The sequence below is a fragment of the Octopus sinensis genome, linkage group LG14 (genome assembly GCF_006345805.1).
Source record: "Octopus sinensis linkage group LG14, ASM634580v1, whole genome shotgun sequence".
Taxonomy (NCBI): domain Eukaryota; kingdom Metazoa; phylum Mollusca; class Cephalopoda; order Octopoda; family Octopodidae; genus Octopus; species Octopus sinensis.
Window position 1 is genome coordinate 28865816 of NC_043010.1, and position 27229 is coordinate 28893044.

The 27229-nt window shown below is 35.0% G+C and overlaps 1 protein-coding gene and 1 long non-coding RNA gene across 3 annotated transcripts in view; both read right to left on the reverse strand.

Moving 5' to 3' along the window:
- Positions 1-989: 989 nt before the first annotated feature.
- LOC118765927 lies at positions 990-13286 on the reverse strand. Its single transcript, XR_005001840.1, has 3 exons — positions 13272-13286; positions 3438-3448; positions 990-2342 (listed from the first exon to the last, which is right to left on the reverse strand). It is a non-coding gene; the product is annotated as an uncharacterized LOC118765927 (long non-coding RNA).
- The window catches only part of LOC115218933 (oocyte zinc finger protein XlCOF6.1-like), a 56008-nt gene continuing 35158 nt past the window's right edge, over positions 6380-27229 (reverse strand). Inside the window, exons 2-3 of one of the 2 annotated variants that reach the window (XR_005001839.1) lie at positions 7816-10693; positions 6380-6398 (exon numbers count right to left, since the gene is read on the reverse strand). Coding sequence is in view for 1 of the 2 variants with exons in the window: in XM_029788953.2 (XP_029644813.1) it covers positions 7931-8950 (1020 nt within the window). In the remaining variant the exon portion in view is untranslated. Of the gene's footprint in view, positions 6399-6917; positions 10694-27229 lie in introns of those variants that run through there. The other variant, XM_029788953.2, reaches the window with a different exon arrangement.

A 27229-nucleotide genomic window follows, 5' to 3' on the forward strand; every position in this document is an offset into this window, starting at 1 on the left:
GAGTGTACAGCTCTTGCCAAATGACCTGCACAAATGATTTGTTTATAGCGATCAAGTGTATGTGCCATTCTTTCACCAAATCAATGTTGCCTGAACAGGTGCACTGTGTGCCATGTGTCAGGTGTTGAAGTGATTGCAGAGCAACATGAAATGAAGTGTTTTGCTCAAGAACACAATGCACCACCTGGTCTAGGAATTGAAATCACAATCTCACGATTGTAACACCATAACCACTAGGCAGTGCATTCTCACGCATGCACATACATGAATGCACATAATCGTATCAATCATATATATATATATAAATATGATGATGATATGGGTAAAATAAATGCTACTCCGAGTTATTGCAAGCTCTTCTGAATTCATCACAATATTGGAAACCCTTCTGTATTGTCAGTTGGTGTCTCAGGGTCACAAGTGTTTCACATCTTAGCCTGTTGACCTCAACTGATTGGGACAGCAAGAACTGAATTAGTCTTCACCAGAATGGTTTCATTTGAGGTCTCCTGTCAACCGTAGTCATCTTGAGCTGGTTTCAGCAATCATAACTATCTCCTTGGTGGCCAGTTTTCAGTTGTCTGGATTCTAGACCAATCTTCCGCAGGAAATAGTGGAGCGACCCTGCTGGAAAGTCACACCAGCTGACTTCAATAGGGTATGATCCCGTGTGCCATCTCATGATATTTATTTTCCTTCAGTTGGTGAGAAATGTGTGCGTGTGCAAATATATGTGTATATATATATATATATATATATATAATGTGAAACATTCCATAAATTTTGTTTGAGTGCTAGATTACTATTGAAGACTTCATCTCTGTGTTCTATGTTGAGGGTAAGCCAGCTTTGTGGGTATGAGAAACGATGTGAAATGGTACAACCTGGAATGAAGTCTTCAATTTCCAGGAAGCTTATCACTCTCTAACACTCACGCACACACACATACAGTTTGAAATATAAATATAAATACAATACATACACATATATGATATTATATATAATTTATTAGATATTAGAGCTTGTTAAATTATGTACAAATATAATTATTAGAAATAGTGTTTGCAGTCATGTGTTAGGCTGTAGTAAAGAGGAAAGTGTTTGAGTGTTTCTATAATAAGTGCCTTGTGCCCTATACCAATTATTCATCACCAGTTTCACATAAATCACTGCACCAACAAATTAACAGTCAATAACAAAAGATTTCTATTCTTTTTTAATATAATTTCCATATTGTTTTGTTTTACTATTTTACACCCATATTTCCATGTAAGCGTGAGAGTAATGAGTTTTCTTTTGTTCCATTTGTGGGAGCAATTGGTTTTAGACGTGGATGTCTGTTCTACAGCTAACTATATATCTTGGAAGCAAAATTTGACCTGCTGTTAATCAGGCAAACTTAGGCAAGCAGTATTTTGTGTCTGAACCCTAAGGGCACAACACACTGTGATATAGTAAATAAAGGTTGAACATATGATCAAGTAAATGATGGAGAACCCCTTCACCTGAATCATAATTTTATTTGCATCCAATTCCAAAACTGCTCACCATTGAAGTCCTCTAAAAACCCAATTACTAAAAATAATGGTTTAAGCTTTAAGACAAAACAGTAATTTAACACAAGTTGCATAGTAAAAATTCATTATTTTTCACAGCATTGATGCACCACCCACACAGGTTTTTTTTCTTATACCCTTACAATTCACTCATGGTACTAAAAGATCGTCCACACTCCTAAAAAAGTCCAGCACCTTAATCTCATGTCCAATGTACCTTTTGAGGTAAAAAAGAAAAAAATCTCTATACAAAATCTTGATATCACATTTCTACACTATCTCTGTCACAAAATGAAAACTAAGTTCAGTCAGTACCCCTTTATTAGTAAACACCCCGCTGTTGTTAGCAATATTTTTATTTCAAAAATTGTTTCCCTACTGGTCTCTTCAGTCAACTTTTCCTGCTCTCCTTCTCTTCCATTATCACATGTGTCTTTGTTCTACATATAGATCTTGCTCTAGGGACCATACTCATTTGTATTCCACCATTTTACCATGTCTGTATCTGCTTTCCATCATCTATTTCTGTTGCTTTATACCCTGTTGTCTATGTCTTACTTTAAGACCAAAGCTGTTTTTTTTAATTAACAGACATTCTAACTGTTGACCCCACTGTAAATTCACATTTTGACTGTTTGTCATCAGGCTTTTTTCATTTGCTGTTCCCTCTACCAATTGCCTATTTCTCTTTAATGACTAAACAAAATTCTTTAGCCTCTTATCTCCATGTAATATATAACATGCAGTTTTGGGATGGTCAAGACATTGGACTACCAATGTGCAAGGCTATTGTAGACATGTGTCTGAAACAATGACATCTGTGAAAAGTATTTATCTGTCAGAACATTAATTCTATATTACATCAGTTCACCTAACCATTCAGAAAAGGTATTAGATCTCCTGTCAACAGGTAATACGTATACCATTAACAGAAAACAAATCTACTTTTAATAGGTGACAGATCTATTATTAATAGGTAAAAAATCTCCTGTTTGCAGGAAACTGATCTTGTGAATCGATGGCATTTGTATTTGAGGTAAGTAAAGAGAGACGAGATTTTTCTCACATCTGTACAATGTTGCAAGCTGTAGAGCTAAATACTGATTTTATAGACTTCCATAGTTCTGACAGACATTATTCTTACAATTTTATTATATTATTACACATGTCAAATAACAATCCACAGAGAGAAACCATGTCATTTTCACTAGAATCCATAATTACATTTTTTTAATATAAATTTGACAATTCATTGTAAAGCTTTATTACAAAATACAACTGGTGATTGCATAAATATTATAATTATAATTAACATAATCATTATTTTCATTACCATCCTCACAATACCAACACCATTACCACTTTATTTAATTTACATTCAGTTCTCATCACAATTTCGTTGCTTACACTGATACACTTTGATACCATCTTCTACATAGTTTATGTACACGTACATACATATATGGGTGCAGGCATGGCTGTGTGATTAAGACATTTGCTTCATAACCATGTGGTTTTGTGTTTGGATGCATAAGCCACACTTTGGGTAGCAAGTATCTGTACTAAATCTATGATCAATGGTTTGTGTGTGAAATTTGACGGATGGAAACTGCAGAAACACATTACACACATACATCAATAGCACCAACAGCAATGTCTACACACGTATTGAGTCCTACAGTCCTACACTACAATGCCACCATCACCACTGTACATAAAAAGAACACAGCTAAAATCTTAAAAGTCAATGTGAATACTAAGAAATGACTGGTCAATTTTCATGGTGACTTCACACTGATAATGTTAACTCAACCTCCCAAACACTAGACTCCCACTTAAGGGTCAGAAAATACTTCAGACCTTAGTGATCCTTTCTAAAACCCAAAGTGCAACTCAAATTAGAGTTGTTCTCACATATCAAGGATGGTACTGTTGCCACACATACATACAAACTTCCCAGGCTTCACCCATCTAAGTGATTAGTAAAGTCAAGGTTCTCTCACCAGCACACTGCAACCCCTGGGCCAACAGATGTAATCACTTCAACTGAAAACACAATAACCCTGCTCAACTAAATATCTTCATTAACCTACACTCTAGCTCACCCACTGCATTTACCTTTCATCATTCCCATGCCTCTTCCACTAAATCCTTCACTCAGTATTTTAACTAACAGAACTATAAACTTATTGAATTATAAAGTGGTTCAGTACTCCACAGGTACATGTACCCTTAACATATTCTTCAGGTAGAATCAATAGGACAAACTGGGCTTTTGAATTACAAGTACAGTCCATTAGGTAGCCCTCTACAGAGTTTCTGTGAAACTAATTCACTCATGAAACTTGGGTCAATCTTACACAATAGTAGAAACTTGCCTAAGGTCTGCACTGTAATTGATTGAAAGATTTTATTACTGCAAAATGGAACTCCTAAACTATTTAGCTATGTTGTAACCTTATATACACATACATATATATGTACACTCACTTACACATTCTTTAGTTTGTTTTTAATCATCACAGCTAAGGCCATGCTTGAGCATCCCCTTCAATGCATAATTATATCCAAGTAATACATACATGTTTCATATATATATATAAATATAATTTAAATTGCTCCATATAGATTTAAATGTGTAGCTGCAACATATAATTACATAGTTCTATTGTAAGTATTTTGTGTTTGCCAGCATGGAAGGCGGATATTAAACACTGATGATGATGATTTAGAAATAACACACACATGAATATATATACATATATATGTGTGTGTACACATACCTCTGTAATTTGGTCCCACCTGGGACACCAAGCCTATAAACTAACTCAATATATTCCATCAATCAACACCTTATATGAGAGCTGTAGCAGTCTGTTTGTTAAGACACTGTTATTTAACCATAGGTTAGCTCTGATTAAGCACTTCAGTCACAACTGTCCTGTTCTGTAATAGATTGAGAATATCCTTTATTGTCTTTTTAAAATGAGAGAGGACTTGATTTGAGAGAGATTTAACTGCTATTTCTTACAGATTGAGTGATTGTGTCAAGGCTACCTCATTTCAAATGAATTTTCACTCTTCCATATTCTGTGATGGAGAATAGTCCTGCATTTCTGGTAAGATAGATAAACTCTTTAACACAGGTCCTGGGATATTAAAAGTTTGTGAGCCACATCTTACTGCTTAAAGGGTTAAACTGTTCTCAGTATATTTAGATGCAAACAGGTGCCATTATAATATATCCTGGGAGTAATATATATCTACACACACACACACACATTGTATTTGAAGGCCAATCTCAAAGATACCGAGTTGTATGAAGGAGATTATTAAGGCCCAAGATATCTGGTGCATTGATGTACTCAAGAAGACCTGTTCACCACAACCAAATTGATACTGGTGCTGGTGCTACATAAAAAGCACTGGTGCTGGTACTACATAAAAAGCACCCAGTACACTCTGTGGAGTGGTTGGCATTAGGAAGGACATCCAGCCATAGAAACCATGTCAAAATAGACAATGGAGGATGGTGTGGCTCCTGGCCTTACCAGCTCCAGTCAAATCATCCAACCCATGCCAGCATGGAAAATGAACATTAAATGACGATGATTTGATGGCATATAAGATACACTTATTTTTTTACCAAAAAAAAAAAAATGCCTAAAAAGAAAAAAATTTCTCCAAGTCCTATATGTCAAGTTGGGCCCATATTACGTGCTTTAATGCATTAAAAATTTTATCTCCTGAATATGTGCTGCTGAAATTGGGATGCGTCTAATATGCTTGTGAGTCTTTTATGCCATCAAGTATGGTATCTCTATCAAACATTTAATGTCATGAAGAGTTATGGGTAGAATGCAACACATCTTGATTACAATGATCAAAGACACAGCAGATGTATGTGCAAGGACAAATTAAAATTTGAAAAGCAAACATAATTTGAGCCAAATGCTTAGTCATAGCTTCTTCTGTATAGTAGAAGCTATGATTAAGTATTTGGCTCAAATTATGCTTACTTTTCAAATTGTAACCTCTCCGTGCACCTAGCAAATTAAAGGTTCCCCACGTTGACAGTTTGCACTTAAACTGACACACATATCACTACCTTGATTGTTCTACACCCTAGTAATGTCTAGGTTAAATCCTTGAATCACAAAAAATGAATGAATGACATAATATGATTTTCATATATGTATGTATGTATGTTTATATATATATATATATATATATATATATATATATATATATATATATATATGTAATTATGTTAAGAAACTATACTCTTCATATCAGCCCTTCTGATATGTTGAGTGCCAGGATTGGGTTTCCCTTAACTCTCATGTATGAAACCACTTAGAAGTATAATACTGTATTTCACACACACACACACATGCGTGCACACATACATATGGAGAATACATATATATACACATTATTATAACTAAGATCTCAAAATATGCAACTCTGTATAGATTTCCAACACAGATACACACTTACACATACCAGAAACACTGCATGCCCTACATGCATTATGGACATAGTCTTATGGCACAGTCTTAATTTTCTGACTATTATTTTTTAGTAACTTCTTTATAGTAGTCTGCGTGTGTATGTTTGTGTGTGTTTTTGTATGTGTGTGTGCATACACACATATATCAAGGAAATATTAATGCATTACATGGAATATAATACAGCATTGTGTTTGTTATGGAGTATAGAATAGTGATATTGAAGTTAATGACTGGTGTTCAGTTTAACTTTTTGAAAGGTGATGACAAGTAGATGTGCATGAGTACATGTGCATGTTGTGTGTGTGTATGTGTATGTATGTGTGTGTGTGTTTGTGTGAGGAGGAAGAATGTTCCTAAGTGATGTAGAGAAAGATTTGGATGAAATGTTTAGTATAAATTAAGGGACAAAGTAGCACACAAAAAAAAACGGACAAGGTTTAGTTGAGAGTGGCAGGAAAAGGAGAAAGAATTTAAGTGAGGGCTCAGCAAATTTTGGAAGAGAAGTTATTATCGTACTAATGAGTAGGTGGTGAGAATGACACAACTTGATTGGGAGAAATTCTGTGGTTATTGATGTTCTAAATGTATTTAATGTTACTCATTAGAATGCATTTAGGATCTGTACAGCCTTCACAGTTAATCAATAAGATTTAGCATCTAACAATAGAGGCTCAGTCATTGTGATGTAATCTTGGTTGTGTGAATAACGGAGAATTATCATAAGGAAATATGGAAGATTTTAATGACAATGACAGTTTTAGTAGGTTAGCAGAACAGTTTTGGTAGGGTTTTGTAAAGAATGAAATGGACTTTAATTGTGTTTTATAAGGAGCATGATAGTTTTGTTTTTTCTCTCTCTTGTAATGGTCACAATGATTATTTAGCTGTATATTGTAATGATTGTGATAGTTATTTAGCTGTAAAGATTGTAATGATTTTTAAACATTTTAATCTGGTGTTGAGAAAAGTGTCATGGCTCATGAACGGTGGAGGTGGGGAGCAGTTGCTGTTTTTTTTTGTGCTTTACTGTGTGTGTTATGATGTGTTGAATGAATTTGGTGGCATCCCACAGTAAAATGTTTTGGCAGTCTTCATTCGTGGAAGATATATTAAGCATGGTGGGATGTGTTGATGTTGCATGTGGATACAGACTTGGGTATGAAAAGGAAAGAGGATTGTTATGCACTGCCATTGGCTTAAGATTGTATATAGTTGGAAGTGACCTCATGAGAGTCATTGATGTAAAGGAGAAAGAAGACTGAAGAGAACAAAAAAGCCTTGCAGTACACCTTCATTGATAGAGGGAGAAGTGGAAAGAGCTCCAGAAACACATGCTGCAATGGAGTGACTTGTCAGGATGTAGAAAATGAAAAGATAAATAAAATAAATAAGTAAATAAAAAAAAAAAAAATACCACAAATATAAAATGATTAAGATTTTGTATGTTTCACAGTGACATTTTTCTACAGTGACATTATTTGTACATACCCCTTGCCATGAATACTACAAAGGGTAAGATTGCAAATAGTTCCACTAACATTGGCAATGCTACAATGGCATTGGAGTGCAATAATGGTATTTTTATGACAATGTGCAAAGATAGTTAGAACACAGAAGATAGAGATATCCACTAGAATTTTAGGGGACAATCTCTACATATTCCTTACAGCCATCAGTCCACCTTGTCTAAACTTGCTCGCTTGTTAAAGTTTTTTCTATTATGAAGAAGTATGGTGACTGTGTATGTGTGTGTGTATGGAGGGGGGTATGGTAGAATGGAATAACAGACCCCTGCAATAGTAGCATGGCAACAAGGAAGGGGCAGGTGGGTTGGGCTAAAAAGAGGAGGGAGCCTGAAATTTAAACAAATACTGAAGAATTCGGATTATTGGGTTCGGTTGAATTTGGGTTTGGATGAAGCTGTGTTTGTGGGTTTGGCCTTTGTCCTGACCTTGCCCCACTTCCTGCATTCCCACTGGCCCCATGGTGTCCATGTGAGCTTGGTGGGCCATGGTTGTGTTGGTCTCCACCAAAAGGTGATGTATTAGAATAGTAGCCAACACCCTTTTCACTGTTGCCAGCATTACCGGTATTGTTGACTCCTCCCGTTCGGGCAGAAGATGATGAAGATGAAGACGAAGGTGGTGATGTTGGTGATGTTGCACCAGCATTTGGATTGAGTGATGACAGCCGCTGCACTTGATGAGCCTTCTCATGGCATTTTAGTATCGATCGATGCATGAAAACTTTGCCACAGAGATCGCAGCAGAAGCTTTTCTTGTGGGCATGGTTACGCACATGTGTCTTCAAATTCCCCTTTTGGCTGAACGACTTCCAGCAGATATCACACTGGAACGGTTTCTCACCAGTATGGCGACGCCTGTGAATTTTCAGGTTTCCTCTTTGACTAAAACATTTCTGGCAGATTTCACACTGGAATGGTTTCTCACCTGTGTGTGTCCGCATGTGATTACGGAGTGTTGAGATATGATTAAAGATTTTTTTACAAGTATCGCAAGGATATGATTTTGATTCAGTGTGAGCAGACTTTTTGTGTGCCTTCAGCTGATCATAAAGCGGGAAGTTTTCACCACAAATATCACACTTGAAGTTTTTACTTTCAAAATGGTCTCGTTTGTGTGCCTTGAGTTGGTCGAACGTCTGGAAATTGTCCCCACAGACGTCACAGCTGAATTGGTGTGGCTGTGGGGGTGGCTGTGGCTGTTGGGGAGGAGGCAGTGGCTGTGCCTGTTGGCTGTTGCTGTTGTTTGGTGCACTGTTGTCGCCCTGGTTACCGTGATGATGGTGGTGGTGATGGTGATGGTGGTGGTGGTGATGGTGACCCATGCCACCACTGTACATTGGCTGCATTGGAAACATGGGGTCAACTGTTCACTCACAGAAACTAATATATTTTTTGGATGTAAATATGTTTACACCTTTTATATATATTTCTTAATTATTGAATTAATTAAAAAATGATTATCTTTTTTTTTAGTTTCAAACAACAACGACCATGACAATCACAATAACAATGACAACAACCACAACAACCACTGCCTCTACAACGATTATGACTTGAAAGTGTTACCAATTACTTCAAGACACAAATAATACAGTAAACTACTCTTTAAAAATGCAACTGAAATTGTTTGTATCAGCTCAACCTCTTTAACAAAATCAGGTTTATAGTGTGTAACCCAGACCAGTAAGACGGCTACCACTTGAAGTAAAATGGTGCATCATGGGTAATAACAGAGAATACTAATGACAGAACATGTCTTTTGTTATTTTTCATTTACTTTTTTTTTCTTTTCTATTATTCCTATGTTCATTTTTCTAAGGAACAACATACTCTCTTCATTGTCATCAGTTAAACTGAAATTGTATAAACGAACTTAAAAACACAACTTGAAAGTCATTCATTTAGGACTTAGATAAAAATTAGATTTCTTTGGTTTGTTTTGAAAAGAGGGAGAGAGAGAAAAAGAAAAGAAGCAGACTGAGTTATTTTAGTTGGAAGGAATATGCACTCTTTCTCTCATACTTGCTTTCTAGCTGTCTATCCATCTATCTATCAGTTCCTACAAAAATAAAGATACTTTATACAAATGCCAGTAAAATTTTCAGACAGAGCTTCTTCATATTTTTGTCCAGGAAATTTTTATGGGACATTTATAATAAAAAAAAGATTAATGCATATGAAAAAATTTCAGCATAAAACACACCAAAGAAAAAAATAATAACTAAAAGATTAATTAATACAAAAATATCACCAAAGAAACTTTTTTTTTTTCACATTCAGCAGACAAAAAAACAAATAAATATCATTATTTTGGGTTCTTCATAAAAAAAAAAAAATCCCTTTAAATTGTAAATGGTTATCAGAAAGATTGTTTAATGTTCTTCCGTTTTCTTTTTATCTGCAAACATCTAATATAAACTTTTAAAAAATACTGTAAACTAATAACTCTATTCCAGTAATTTTGTAAATCAGAACCATGTGCAAGTTTGAGTTCAATTGTTTTCTTGGTATCAGCTTTCTATAAACAAATTCTTGTTTGGTTTAAAATAACTATTAATCTCTTTATGTTACTATCTTGATATACACATAACTATATAAACACACATTCAGACAGCTATACAAACACACTCACACCCACACACACAAACACACACATATATGTATACATGTGTATGCTTATACATATACCCGCTTATAAAATATATATGTCAGTATTTATTGACATTGGGATATATCTACGTTTTTGTGTGCAGTAAATAAAACATGTCAGAAAAAATAACAAGCACCAAACTGGTCCATGCAATCTTGGCATGAACTGAAAGTATTTAGCTGTAGGAAGGACAGTGGGCAATGATTGGTCTGAAAACAGCTTGAGACAATCTCAAGAATGATGATGCTTTACCAGAGTTGTTACACTACTGAACCACAAACCAGATTGCACTTCAATTTAACGCATTGATATTAATGTCTATAGTTGTTCTATGTGTGATTTTGTCAAATTTAATGCTGTAGGTGCCATTGAAATGCAGACTGAACAGCTTTACACTGTGTCTATTGGCTCAATATCTGGAGGAGCCATCTTCTTGCTGTGGTCAAACCTGCAAAAGAATTTAGAAAGAAATAGAACAATATTAAAAATTCCACTGATTTAACAAATAAACAATGTTAGAATATTATAAGGTCATATAATATATTGGTTTTAAATTTTGGCACAAGGCCAGCAATTTTTGGGGAGGGAGTAAGTCAATTACATCAATCCCAGAGTTCAACTAATACTTATTTTATTGATCCCAATGGGATGAAAGGCAAAGCTGATCTTGACGGAATTTGAACTCAGAACATAAATGGACAAAATACCACTAAGCATTTTGTCCAGCATGCTAATGATTCTGCCAGCTCGCAGCCTTAATTTCTTATAAAATATTATTAAACAGTTAATAGTTAATAATTAAATTTAATCAGTTCTAACTGATTTTGATTTTTTGTAAGCACAGCCTGCGATAATTTGGTCTATTTTTGATATTTTATTATTAGTAATAATTATTGTACTAAGCAAACTTAGGCTTACCTGGCTTCCTAATCCATAATGCTTAGTCTCCCATCCTTATTATTGTTGTATTAGATGCAGGGCAAATTTTTGATACATTTAAATACAAAAAGAAGGCATGTCTTGTATACTGGTAAATATGGTTTATAAAAATGCCTATGATTAACCTAAGATGAAGGAAAAAGTGTCAATAAAGCTGCAGTAAATGAACTGAATGACACTTGTTAGAAAGCAGTACAGCAAATATGAGTTGACTAGTTTGAGGCAAAATAGGTCTGATTATTTTCACACTTTTGAAAAACATTTGAGTACACCATAGATCAGACAAGAGATATGCATGATGCCACCATGACAAAACCAACCATCAAGATAGTCAGATTAGTGATGCCTTGTATGTTGTCATATAGCTGTTGTCAGCTCCTTATCCAGCCTTTTGATATCCTTGCAGCATTCAGACATAATGAGTGGGAGAAGAGTGACAGAAAAATGAGATGAGTAGTATAACAGTAAAAGGGTAAAAAGACCCTCCTTGGTTATGAATGACCTTGAGATTGCACTTAGAAAGTTCCCCTCTGAGGCACAAGTCTGGGCAAGGTATTTCATGGAAGACCAGCCTGATGATATCCAAACTCATTTCTACAGCTGCATGAACTGGACTAACTTGAAATAAAGTGTCTTGCTCAAGAACACAATACAGCCCGATCCAGGAATCGAACTCACAACCACATGATTGTGAGCACAACACTCTAACCACTGAGCCATGTGCCACAATAACAGTAAACAGCTATATAAAGAAAACATTAAAAAATAACAAATTATCTAAAACCAAAACCAAAAACAATTTTAAAAATCATTTAAACGAAAATAAATATCTTTTTAATATAATAATTATGACAATGATAAATATTTAATGTCCAATTCCATTAATTTATCAAGTTCTAATATATCTAATTAATTTTTTTCTAATATAATTCAGAGTCCTAAATTTGGTGCCAAGCAGTCATATTTATTATTTTAATAATTAATTATTTGTATTGATTAATTTCTACTGATGGAGATAAAAAAAAAATATAAAAAAAAAACAGAAACCAATTCTTGGTCTAACAATTCAGAAAGTAAATCTTTTGAAAACAAGTGAAATATATCTTTTAATGAGCTTAAATCAACATTTTCATGTTTCAAATTATCTTATTCTGAAAAAAATCAATGTTTTTTTTTAAATTTGAGTTTTTGCTTTCTTTTTCTTATCTTTTTCCTTTCCCTGTCTTGCAAGTTAACTGGTTACCCCACTAGTGCTGGTAGCATGAGACAAGCACCCAGTACACACTGTAACATGGTTAATACTTGCAAGGGCATCCAGTTGTAGAACCTGTGTCAAATGTGAAATAGGGTTCAATGCAGCCTAGCAGATCACCAGATCCTGTCAAACTATCCAACCCATGTCAGTATGGAAAACAGACATTAAATGATGATGATGAAGAGGAGGAGGAGGATGAATAAAAAAAACAAACTTTTGCACATAAACTTGCACCCCAAACCACTATCTTTGCACCTAAAAATCTGCTTTTCATACATATGACTTATTAAATATGAAAATTGGGAAATTTTTAGAACTAAAACCAGTCAGAGTTTGGAACCATTGTAATGCTATTCTTCTTCTTTGCACTTTTTTTTTATTTAAGTTTATTAACAAAGCTCTCAATATCACAAATCTATTAGAGCTTACCTCAAAATGTACCACTTGCTTCAGATGTGTGTGTGTGTGTGTGTGTTGTGACAATAGTAATTTTGATGTTTGAAGAAAGCATCACCATTATCATTAATCATCCACTTTTCCATGCTTGCATAGGACAGACAGACAGAATTTGTTGTGGCAAACTTTCTACAGCTAGATGCTCTTTTTGTCAATGATTACCTGTTGCCAAGCAAGGAAATCTTTCCCCATAAGACTGGAATTGAACATCACTTGCATGATGGTGATACTCACTCACTCTCTCTCTCTCTCTCTCTCTCTCTCCTCTCTCTCTCTCTCTCTTTCTCTCTCTCTCTCACACACATACAGAAATATACAATGGACTTCTTTCAGTTTCTATCTACCAAATCCAATTGCAAGGCTTTGGTTGACCTACGGCTACAGTAGAAGAAATTTGGTCAAGGGATTTTGCAGTGAGACTGAACCTGAGACCACATAAGCTTCTCAACCACACAGTCATGCCTACTCCTGTGTAAGTATACTGATTTTTTCTGGGACTTTTTTTCATTCAATTTTTCCATGTTTTGCCCCATAATCTTTTTTCTACTTCACTAATTTTGACAAAGTTTATAGAATAAGATTTCTCTTACTGAAATCTTTTATTTAAGTGTAATTAAAAAATAATAAAGAAATAAGGTAACTATAGAGTAACACATCTTATAATAACTTTTTTTAACCCAACCAATTTTCTGTTATATCTTGAAATATAGCAAAGCACTGGTCCTTTTCAATAAACTTAACAACATTTAATTTGGTTGAGAATTGTATTAGCTAGAGTGGTTGTGAGAAAGTAAATGTTGACCTTAAGAATATCGGCTTCAAATTTTAGCACAAGACCAGCAGGTTTGGGGGATGGGAGCTAAGTTGATTACATTGACCCCAGAGTTCAACTGGTGCTTATTTTATTGACCTGAAAGGATGAAAGGCAAACTCAACCCCAGTGAAATTCGAACTCAGAACATAATGACGGATGAAATGCTGCTAAGCATTTCACCTGGTGCCCTTTTGACCTTAAGAATATTATTTACCCATGTCAGTGGGTAAATGATTTATGAAATTAAAAATGAAATAAATATACTGACACCATGTGGGGGTCATATTAACAGTCCCTGAGTATCTATATCTCACCTTTTGTATTCAACACAACTTTAAAAAAAAAGAACTATATTATAACAATTCAAATTTGCAAGAGGAATACAACCTTAAAATTTGATTAATAATTGATATGCTTGCTTAACATTATGAATGTAATTAAAAAAAAACAACCTTAAAACCATGCCCTGGGTGAGGTTCAAACTCACAACCTCTACCTACTTCCCTACTTGTAAATAATACAAGGAAGGCATTAGCAATAAGCATGGGAAACTAACCAACAGTGTTACTAGCACTGGTGACAGTGGAATTGACAGTAACATCACCACTCATAGCTGAGAGGTTTATGGAGAAGTGCAAATGTAAACATACACAGGCACTAGTTTCCTTAGATTCCACTGTTTTATATCTGTGTGCGTGTGTCCTTGTCTACACATGATATGATTGTTGTAAATGAGTATCATTGTCATACAAAGACTGTCATTCTGACATGCTGCCATGTCTGGCCATGGGAAAATATTACCTTGCTGGGAAACAGATGAGTGTTGGAGACAGGAAGGGCATCCAGCCATAGAAAATTTGCCTCAACAAATTCTGTCTGAACTCTGCAAACATAGAAATGGTTTTAAACTGTTTAAATATGTCCAACCTTGTGGTGAAGAATGAAGAACTATATGTGGGGAGGTCAATTCTGACTTGTCTTCTTGTAAAGAGGTGGCAGTGGTGTGGGGGAAGGGCAAAAATTTCATTTTTTTTTCATGTGTATGTGATGAGTTGGCTGGTATTTATAAGTAGAGAACAATAACAATATTAGTGAACAACCAATGAACAATGATACCAACAAACACTAGTGAAGAACAATAATACTAATTATTTCTAACAGGTACATAGCCTCAAATTTGGAGCTGGGAGTTAGTCAATAAAGTCAATTCCAATACTTAGCTGGTATTTTATTTCATTTCCTCAACCTTGAAGTGATGAAAGACAACAACAGCAATACTGTTTCTTTCTACTATGAATACATGATCTGATATTTTGGGGAAGGAGCTAGTCAATTACATCAACCCCAGTGCTCAACTGGTACTAATTTTACTGACCCCAAACAGATGAAAAATGAAGTTGACCTGAATTTTTTTTTAGGTGGGTAAGTCAATTACATTGACCTCAATACTTGACAGTTACTTACTTCAACCTTGAAAGGATGAAGGGGAAAGTTGACCTAAGTGAAATTTGAACTTAGAACATCAAGACAGACAAAATGCTTAGCAGCATTTTGTCCAATGGACTAATAATTCTGTCAGCTGACTACCTTAATAATAATACATAAACCTGAGCTGAACAGAGATATAGACATCTATTAATGTATGAAAAAATTAGTTGCATAATATTGCCAAAAACCAAGATGAAATTTACCAGAAACCTGTCAAAAACAATTAAGTGAACAAAAAAAACTAGCAATACATCATTTATTTTACACATTACCCTTTATCACATGTAATTAGTGTTTGAAATACCACATACTTAAACATGAAACCACAGTACAAAACATTAGGACAAAAACTGATGAGAATACAACCAAACTACTGACACAGGCCAAATCAAGCAATATATAAATCTGGTAAATATACCATATTTTGCACATCTCATTATAAACACAAAATGCCTTCTGCACATAAAATATAAACACAAATGAAAGCATAGCATTATATTATATCAGCAAGGCAGCAAACCAGCAGGATCATTAGAATGTTGGACAAAATTCTTAGTGATATTTCTTACAACAATGAGATAACACAGCTGGTTATATCAACATAGCACTGAGGGTACTCTAGACCCAAATGATATAGAGGAGGAATCCATAGAAAGAAACAATGTAGAAATAAATAATGAAAAAGGTGCAGTTATTTGTGAGCTAAGCAAAATCAAATACTCTGATATGCAAGACAGAGAGAGCCTACTGAAAATCCAAAGCTTACATTGGAATTAAAAAAAAACATATCAAAATAAATTATGCTGCCTTGAAAATACTGTTAAATGAAATCAATAATGACATAACAAAATATAAATCAGGCTAACTATGCCACAACATCTGCAGCATATAAAGAATTAAGATCTAAGATTAAGAAAAGTAAACTTGTCAAGCACAAGGTGCCAATGTGGAAGGTTAAGATCCAAAAAGAAACAGATGCTTTAAGAGGAGAATTCCCCATTCTGGATGAATTGGCAATAGGTTTTTGTCATTAACTCAAAAAATAAACAAATATATAAATCTCAAAACAATCATGAAATACTTAGTTTTAAGGAAGCATTCAAGCAAAAGCAGAAATGCAACTAAAGGCATAAAGAATATGTAGATTTGAAGAATGTACAAAATTCTACAAGCAAAATAAGATATTTGAGACTGACATGAAGAAGTGTTATAGGGAGACAAGAAAAACAAAGAAAGAGGGTTAAAACTCCTCCCTCAATTAACAAAGTTCACAAATTTTGGGAAAAAATATGGAATGAATCAAAATAGCAGAACCAGACAGTGGAATGGATAGAAAGAGAGAAAAAAGAAAGGAAAATATTCAACAACAGATATGGAAGGACATTTATGTGAAAGGCATAAAAATAGTTCTTAGAAAAGCTCAAAACTGGAAGTCCCCAGGAATAGATAAAATTTCAAACATCTGGCTCACTAATCTTGCAGCATAACATAAACCATTAGCTAAGTCTTTTTCTTATTTAATGAAAAAGCCTTCTGAAACTCTTTTGTGGTTAGCAGAAGGCTGAAGTTTTCTTCATCCCAAATCTGATGAAACTCATTGCCCAAAGAACTATAGGCCTATCACTTGTCTATCCAGTTGACATATCCATCATAACAGAACAAATGTACAATTCTAGTCAAAAAATTGTATCCTCTTAAACAGAAGGACTGTAAAAGAAGCTCACATGGCTGCAAAGATCAACTTCTCAACTAAATGATTCTTGAAAACTGTCATGATGGATAATTAAAACTAAGCATTGTATAGATAGACTATTGAAAGGCCTTTGATAGTGTACTTCACTCTAGAATTATCTAGGCATTAGAAATATAGAGTCCTGTAATTTCAAAATTTCTGGAGCACAACAAAACCCTATGGAACACAATGCTTCTGCTCAACCACAGTAAAGAGAGATATAAATAAAAAAGAATAAAAATTAACTGTGATAATTTTCAAGGGAATTCTCTTTCTTCCCTTCTGTTTATGCCTCATTCCTTTGTATATTGAGCTCCACAGTACTCAATTAGGATATTTAATCCAAAACAAGACAATTAATCACCTTTTCTACATAGTCAACTCAAAATTATATGCTAAAGATGACAGCTACAAGGTCTTATCACACCATGCTTGCCACACTTATCCACCTTCCAACAAAATAGTTAGAAGGCAACACCTCCCTCTCCACCCTTATTTTCCTCTTCAAGTGAAACTTGAAGAAGCTGATGAGGGATTGGCCAAAAAGGAAAGTGTTTGTCTTCATCCCTTTCAATCTCATCCATTATACAACCACTTTCACCAAGGCTACCAGGCATATAAAATCTGCTTGCCTTTCCCAGTTTAAAGGTGGCAGGGTGATCTTCACAAAGGGCTCAGTTGACAGCTGGAGCCATCTTACTTGTGACAGCAAGTGTTTGACATAAACTCACAGGTCATCAATGCTTAGGCACTGGATGAGTATATGCAGGATGATTTTGTTGCTTTGCATGCATCTCAGACATGCTTGGCTGATGGCACTTCTATGCCTGTAGAGTTTCTCTCAAACTGGCAATGCTTCCTTGTAGCACTGCCAGGCCAGGGATTTCAGGAAGTTATCCAATGGTCCTGGGCTGAAAATTCCCTAGAAGAGAGCGATAGCTGATTGTCTTCAATGCCAAGGATCTCCCTAAGAACATCACTTTTACCCACCATTAATTCCCCATAAAACATTAAAATGGATTTTCTACCAATCACGATCTCCAACAAGCAGAAGGCTGTAAGTGCTTGAAAACATTCCAAGTGCTCTCTCTCTCTCAGTCTCTGCTTGACTCAGGACTGTAGTTCCATCAAAGAGATAAGCTGGGGGAACACATGTCTATAATAATAGTAATACTATTTTTTAATAAGAATTGACAAAAGATCTAGGACAGTAGAGGATGATACAGAGTGGGATGACATAAAGAGAAATTATAGAGCTTTCACCACCTAAAAAAATTCAAAGAAAGAAAAGTTCCCCTAAAGGAGAGTACTTGTGGAACCCCTACAAAAGCTATGCCCTGAACACTAAAGCAAGTGCCTTTTGGTGCATGCTCAGAGCAGGCCTGATCACTTGGACTATGTTCACCATACTCATTCCCCTTTCAACAAATTTGTTGGGTGGCAATACATGTCTCTCCACCCTCATTTTCCTTTCCAGGTGAGACTTTAAAATATTTTTGAGGACTTCACCAAAGCAGAAGATGTTTGCCTTCTTCCCTTTTAATCTTGTCCACAACTAAACCTCTTTTGCCAAAGCCACCAGATCAAAGGAACATGGTAGGCAGATCTGTCCTGCATATAACAACAGTTGCTGGACACAAGTTAGTAATGCTTGGGCAGTGGAAAAGCATGTTCAGAACAGTTTTGTTACTCTGGGCACATCTGAAACATGCCCAGCTGGCAGCAGTTCTGTGTCTGTAGATTTTATTTTGAATTAGAACTGCCTCTACTTCACTTTGGTGGTACTGCAAGTGAAGGGTTTCTGCAAATTGTCCAATAATAATAATAATATATTCTACCAGCTTGATGCTGTCAATAACAATAATAATAATAATAATAATAATAACAATAATAATAATAATAATGATAATCCTTTCTACTATAGGCACAAGGCCTGAAACTTTGGGGAAGGGGTTAGTTGATTACATCGACCCCAGTGTTTCACTGGTACTAATTTCATTGATCCCAAAAGAATGAAAGGCAAAGTCAAACTTGGCAGAATTTTAACTCAGAGCACAGTGATGGGCGAAATACTGCTAAGCATTTCACCTGATGTGCTAATGATTTTCCCAGCTCACCACCTTATCAATAATAATAATATGCAGTACCAGGCACTGGTTCTCATGGCTTGTTTTGTTATAAAAGATGGGCTTGCCAGTTGTTTGACCATAACTAGTTGAACATATCCCTTGGTGGCTGACGATATGTGCATCTCTGATCACAAGCAGTAGTGGGGGTGCATCATAGCCATATGTTGAGAGGAATCCTTTGGGGTTTGAATAATTCACCTTTGGAATCGACCCCTATCTTTCATTGGAGGTTAATTTAACGACCCCAAAGGGATGAAAGACAAACCCGACCTTGGCAGAATTTGAATGTAGTGACAGGCAAAATACTGCTAAGCATTTCATCCAGTGTGCTAACGATTCCTCCAGCTCATTGCCTTAATAATAATAATAATAATAATAATAATATAATAATAATAATAATCATAATAATAATAATAATAATAATAATAATATTATTATAATAATAATAATAATAATAATAATAATAATAATAATAATAATAATAGTAATAATAATAATAATACAATGAAGGAGCAAGTTGGATCAACAGAAAAATGAAAGGATGAAAGATGTGAAACAATGAGTAGAGGTTAAAGTGGCAGAGCTAAGGTAGGTCCTTAGCAACACATGCAAATGGAAGTAGCCATGAGTAGATCAAATACTATATTATTGGTTAAATACACTTAAAGGAATGCACTATGTACTAGCAAGGAAATAAATTCACTGATACAAAGTTCTGAGTAAGTCCCCAATTGGTTGATAGAAGACACAACAGAACACCAACTGAAAATACCAGGAACCAAAAAAACTGAAGAGCTACAGACCTATTACATTCCTTACCAAGACTCAAAAAATTTTAACTTCAATGCTTATTAAAAGAATATACACCTAATTTGAAGTAAATTTTAACTTCAATGCTTATTAAAAGAATATACACCTAATTTGAAGTAAACACCATCATTCCACAAGTACAGAATGAAGGTAAACGGAACTCCTGTGGATGTAAAGACTAACTGATGATCAACAAAATAATACTAGAAAAAACTGTTATACACAGAATAAGAACTTAAGTACTGCATGGATCAATTACTGGAAAGCTTTCAATAGTTTTTGCCATGAGTGGATATTGAAAGTCCTAGAAACATACATCTTTCTAGTAATCTCTTTCTTCAACATGGTATGACAAAATGGACATCTCTAATTTTAATCCATGATAACAGGTATACAATCAAGCAAAAGTTGATGAGTTGTAGTGCACCTGAGCACTGTACACAATTATTATTATTATTATTATTATTATTAAAACCAAAATAAACTGTGAAATTTTCTAAGCTGACTCTATTTCACCTCTCATGTTCTGTATGGCACTCTTCTCACTTTCTAGTGAACTGAATAACACAGAGTATGGATACAAACTAACAACAACAACAACAGAAAAATCAATCACTTATTCTTTATGGGTGACCTGAAATTATATACTATGAATGACCAGGAATCAGAGGAACTTTTAAAAATGGTAAAGCAGTTTATCATTAACACTATAGGAATGAAATTTAGGCTTGATAAGTGAGCAAAAACAATTTTTAAGACAGGAAAGCCCACTGCAATGCTATCCATCAAAATTGAGCAAGAAATCACTTGACAACAACTAGATCTTGCTGCCGTCAGAACAGGTATAAATAATGCAAAGTGTTTTATCTAATGGGCAATGATCTTTTTTATTGGCTACAAGAGCTTCAGATATTATGACAGCAAGATGTGAAACAACAGAGTGGGGGGAGTCATCGTCGTCATCATCATCATCATTATCATCATCGTTTAACGTCTGCTTTTCATGCTGGATGGGTTGGATGGTTTGACTGAAGACTGGCAAGCCAGGAGGCTGCACCAGGCTCCAATCTAATTTGGCAAGGTTTACAGCTGGATGCCCTTCCTAATGCCAACCACTCCGAGAGAGTAGTGGGTGCTTTTCATATACCACTGGCATGGGTGTCAGTCAGGCAGCACTCGCATCGGCCATGCTTGAATGGTGCCTTTTACCTGCCGGTGGCATGGGTGCCAGTCAGGCGGCACTGGCATTGGCCATGACTATGATTTCACTTGGTTCAACAGGTCTTAACAAACACAGCATACTGCCCAATGATTGAATGGTGCTTTTAAACAGGCCAGTTATGTGACACTGGCATCAACCATGACAATGATACCACTTGGCTTGCTGGGTCTTCTCAAGCAATTTACTATAAGTTTTACTCCAATTTCTTGCAAATTTAAATATTCACTGCTTCCAATTCATCACTAATTTAAATATTCATTGCATTCACTGCAGAGTATTCCATTTTCATTTGCAAAGTCCTTCACTTAATCTTTTAAGTTTTAATTTGCTATTAATATATATTTAATGTAAAAACATTAATTACTGATTGAAAATTTTAAAAAATACCTGAGTAATTTTTTAATGCAGGATAGCTGCGAGAAGAACTCAGAAAGTTGGGGATTTACTATTAGAAGACGAGGACAAAAAAAAAAGTTACCGACAAGTACCTTAAACCTTATACATAGTTTCCAAACACAGCTTTAACAGTGACACACACATATACCAAACACACTTGCTCACACACATAGATATACATACACACAAATGAAAGGCAATGAATATGTGTGTGTGTGTGTGTGTGCATGTGCATGTGTGTGTGTGCTATTCATTGACAAAACTTCATGCTGCATCACTTTTGTGAAGTTTTGCCAGTGAACAGGTTGCAGTTCACTGACAAATATTTTGACACAAGCGAAGTTTTAATGTTGAAGTGAAACAAATGGTATTTGTGTGTTCTTGAATGGTTTACAAACATCTTCCATGCTGCAATTGTTTTTGTTTCAGCACACAATCTTAGATCAAGTCACTTGCTATGCAAGTACATCTCTATAATTTTTTAAAATTACTATGGATAAATGCAAGCAATGACCTCAGGTTCTCCAATATTTTAATTTCTAAACAGAAACAATTGGGGGGCAGGGAGTCTGGTTGCAAAAGATTCATAATTTCTCAAATTTTCTTTTTTATAGCATATAAATGTATTTATAGGGAAAGATATTGAAAAACATCAATACATGCGAAAGTGAAGAAGTGAGGAGGGTTGTCTTTGGACGTGCTAGAAACAACAGCCAAGTCACCCTTAACCCTTTCGTTACCAACCCAACTGAAACTGGCTCTGGCTCTGAGTATAAATGTCTTGTTTTCATAAGTTTTGAATTAAAATCTTCCACCAAACCTTAGTCACAATTTATGTTCCTAACACTAGCTGAATGATATCTGAGTTATTTTACTAAATTCTTTGTTATATTTAAAGTAATTGAAAGAAACAGAGCATCTCAAAATAATACGGTAAAGAAAGGGTTAAATCACTTTTCCTTCTGAAAATATTATTTTTTTTTACTGAAAATGCTCTTCTCATGGTTTTGAAGTGCAGAAAAAAAAATAAAATTGGTCAAAATAGGTCCGAAGTGGGATGAAGGAGTCGGGTGTAAAAAAATGAGTTTTCAAAACTTCTTTCATACAAAGATCCCTCCTCAACCCCAACCATATCATTTCAAAGGCTGTACTTGCTTATTGTGTTGGTCTGGAAGGAGTGTACTTGCTTATTGTGTTGGTCTGGAGGGAGTGACTAGTGAGTTTCAGATTTTGGTGAGTATATATTGTAATTAGACGATAATTTATTTTCGAATGCAGCGATGCCATTAGAATAGCAGAAACATTAGGTAAATTACCCTTACAAAGTGGAAAAATTTGTCAGCAAACAGTCATGTTTCTGCTGTTCTAACAGTGTATCTGCGTTTGAAAATAAATTATCTTATTTGTATCTATATACACATTTCGGCACTTATAAAAAACATGTTAAGTTTGTTTATATTTATGTACTCTAATTAGGTTTAAAATAAACATAATAGTTAGGTCAGCAGTGACTAAACCATCAAACCCACCAAGTATGCTTAGCAAGGAGGGTACCCTGGTGGATGAACTCGTTTGAGTCAATGGCCATCCAACAAAGTGTATATGAGGGCAGGTATGAACTCTCTGAGCTTTAGTTGGCTACCCACCTAGTGATGGTGTCATGATAAAAATACTGGTGATTGCACAACCTTATAAATGCTACCTCAAAATGAGTGATGTCATATTCAAGTAATAATCATAACTAGAACTGTGAAAAGAGAAGTTGTCATGCATGACAGGCAAGGAGTGTCTGATCAAGCACCAGCAAATTGTCATCAAACCATTTATCAGAATCAAAGTTTAAAATGCAGTGGGAGAAAAATGAAATGGGGGAAAAGAGGCAATCAAGATTGTGATTGAATGTTGGATGAGAAGTGAACCAAATAAATGAGGTTTCATGAAATGAATGAAGAGAATATGGACTAAAAAGGGAGTCTTTGAAGCTTGTACCCAACAATTGATAGACCCAACAATCATAAAGATGATTGAATTACAAGACCGAAAATTTAAGTAATTCAGAGAAAAATAAAAAATGAACAGGAAAAGTGTGAAACAGCAATAGCAGAAAGTGGTAATGAAAGGGTAACAAATGAAAAAAAATGAAAAAGAAGGACATCACCTTCATAGTGAATTTGATTTAGCTAGACAAATGGCAATAAATGTTACATAAAAATTAACCAATGAAGAGAAGACAATTCTAGAAATGCTGTGAGGTAAAATGTGTGGCGTGAACAATGAAGTGCCATCAAATATAAGGTATATGGGCAGAGGAAAAGTAAGGAGAGCTACAGACAAAGTAAGTGGCGTTTTGATCTTGGTTAAAACAGAGAACATTAGTGAAACAAACCAGCAAATCATAACTGCAGCTAATGCTGTAGCTGACATAATAGGATGCAAGTGGAAGACTGTTGTCGAAAACAGAACTAAACTGGAGGAAAAGAATACAAATGAAGTTGGAAAAGATACAGAAAGAACTAGGGCAATTGAATAGGATAATGAGAAGAGAACTCAAGGATAAGATAGCAGTCAGAAAACTGAATGGACAGAACAGGTTAGAAGAAAGGGGAAAGCAAACTGTACAAAGGGTCACAGCATTGAAGGACAAATTAAAATGAATGATGCCAGATGCAAAGGTTTTGAACAGAATAGATTGTTTCTATCAGATAGGTGTCTTTTTTGAAGAAATAGAGTGGGGAACAACATCAGGAAGTGATTTCAGATGTGAAAGAAAAAGTATTCTAAGGAGAACTTTGAAACAGGCCAGTGAGACAGAGAGAGAAAGTGCAGAGTAGCAAACACAGGTGGAGACAACTTACAACTGCAGCAAGACAAAAAGGACATCAGAATTGATCTATATTCAGAGAGAGAAGTTAAAAAAAAACCCAGCAAACTGGAAAGGACCTGGCCTGGATGGAGTACAAGGTTACTGGCTGGAGAATTTTCACAATAGCACGAAAGGATCACTACACACTTAGATGAATACCTGCAGCATGGACATATCCCCACCTGAATGACAAGTGGATGAATGCTATGTCTCAAGGGCCCCTTGCAAGGTAAATTGGTATCGAATTTTCAAACTATAACCACTTACATGGAAGCTTATAATCGGTGTCTTAGCAAAAAGTTATATAATCTTCTGGAAAGACACAATCTACTTACAGCAGAGCAGAAAGGATGCAGGAAGTAAAGTAGGGCAACAAAAGACCACTTATTAGTTGATTAAATGATAATCAGAAATAGTAGATGCAGATTGATTACAAAAAAGTATGTGACATGGTACCACAGATATGGATAAGTAAAACAATGAGCATGTTTGGAGTGGCAGAAAATATGGAGAAAATGGTTAATGCAAGTATGAAACATTGGAATAATGAAAAAAAAAAAAAAGAAGACTTGGGAAAGTGAACATCAGCTATGGTATATTTCAAAGTGATAGCTTATTTCTATTAATATTTGTATTGGTCGTGATACTGCTCGGTTTGATATTACGAGCAGTTAAAATAGCTTGTGATTTGGGAAAAGGATATGGTCAGATAAATCATCTCCTTTTTATGGATGACATAAAACTCATTTGAAAAATGAGAAACAGCTTGAAAGTCTTGTACATGCTGTTTACATTTTCTCAAATGATGCAGGTATGGAATTCAGGACTGAAAAGTGTGCTATGTTGACAATGGAACATGGAAGTTTTGAAGGAAGCCAAGGAGTTGAAATGTCAATTGGGCAAACAATGAAAGCAGTCAAGAAAGGACAGTTGTATAAGTATTTAGTAACACTGGAAGTAGATGAAATAAAATATGAAGAGATGAAGTAAATTACAAGTAGGGAGTACAAAAAAAAAGTGAAAAAAATATTCCAGTCAAAGTTGAATTAAAAAATACTATTGAAGCAATAAATGCAAGAACAGTGCTGGTTATCAAGTATGGGGCTAGAATAGTAAGATGGAACAAAAAGCAACACACATAAGCTCAACAGAAAAACTGTTGACTATGTATGGAATCCATGATCTGAAAGCTGATATTAAGCAGCTGTATTTGAAAAGAGACCAGGGTGGAAGAGGCTAAATTGTTGTGGAACAGTGTGTACAGATGGAAAGGAAAAGCTTACTAGAATATTTACAGAAAAGCACAGAGAAATTGCTAAAGGCAATGAATAAAGAAGAGGTGATCAAGTGTGGAATAGAAGAAATGGACAAGAAAGAAATTCAAAGATAGTATGTTAAACAGATTAAGAAACCTTTGTATGGTTAGTTTTGGAAAGTCACTGAGGATGTATGTGGAACAAAAACCGGGGCTTGATTGAATAAAGGGCAATTGAAAAAAGAAACAGAGAGCCTTATTATAGCAGCTCAAGATCAAGTGATAAAAACAAACAACTTAGAAAATATGAGTATGGGGAGGTGTCAGCAAAATGTAGAGTGTGTGGAATTTGGGATGAAACACTGGCACACATTGTTGCAGGATATCCCCAACTTCCCTCGGGGATAATATAAAAAATGGGGACATGACCAAATTGTGAAAGTTGCACTGGAAGCTGGAAGCACTTGGTGTGATCAAGTTGAAAGAGTGCTTGATTCAGAGAAATGCAAGATTTTATGAGATTTTCCAATTCAAATGGAAAACACAGAAAATAATAGACTAGATATAACAATAATAGACAAGGAAAAGAAAAGTTGCTTACTAATTAATCGATCGTGTCCATTTGATTCCAGGATTGTGAAAAAAGAAGTTGAAAAATTTGAAATTGCAAGAATTTGGAATATGAAAAATGTAAAGGGCAATAAATGATGCATTAGGAACTGTGAGTAATGATATAGACAAATTGGTTGAAGGAGATTGAAATGGAATACCCTATGGAGCTTCTACTGAAAGTTTGTCTCATAGGAACAGCAAAGATTATCAGGTTTTGAGCACTTGAAAGATTATTGAAAACTTACGGATATCTAAGGTTACATATAGTAATCCACTATCCACACAAATTCTACAAGGGATAAGATGAAACCTGAGTCAAGTTGAATAATAAAGAAAATACCTCATTATATATGTTGCAATTCCTTCAGCTTAAAACAATGCAGCCAAGGAAGTAGAAAAGAGGAATGGTTAGATATCAAGACAGATATGCGAATACAGCACAAAATCTGCCTGTCCCCTAGAATAACAGATATTCTTAGAAAGGTACTTTCTGTCAAAAGCCTTTTGTTAAGGCTTCGTAGCTAACAAAAGAAGAAAAACAAAAGCCCAACAAAAATAATATTTTATACTTAAAATATAACAATTGTTTTTGCATAAGAACAAGCAGAGGGATTTAGTCAATACCATTAACTGTAGAACTTGATTGATACTCTATTTTATCAACCCGAAACGGATGAAGGGGAATGTTGACCTGAGTAAAACCTGAACTCAGAATGTAAGGAACCAGAACAAATAGAAGACATCTTTTCCAATACTCCAACAACTCTGCCAGCTTGCTGCCTTTAAAGATGATCGTGATGATGGTGGTGGTTTTGGTGGTCTCAGTGGTGGAGATGATGATGATGATAATGACAAGGAAGGGGATGTCTATGTTGATGTGAAATAAAACAATTATTGAAATATTGAATGGAGAAACCAAAATCGCAGTAATAAGAATAATAACAGCAACCACAACTTGAAAGAGAAAAGCACAACTAGCTGGCTTATGGTTCATATTTTGTCTATATTGTGTT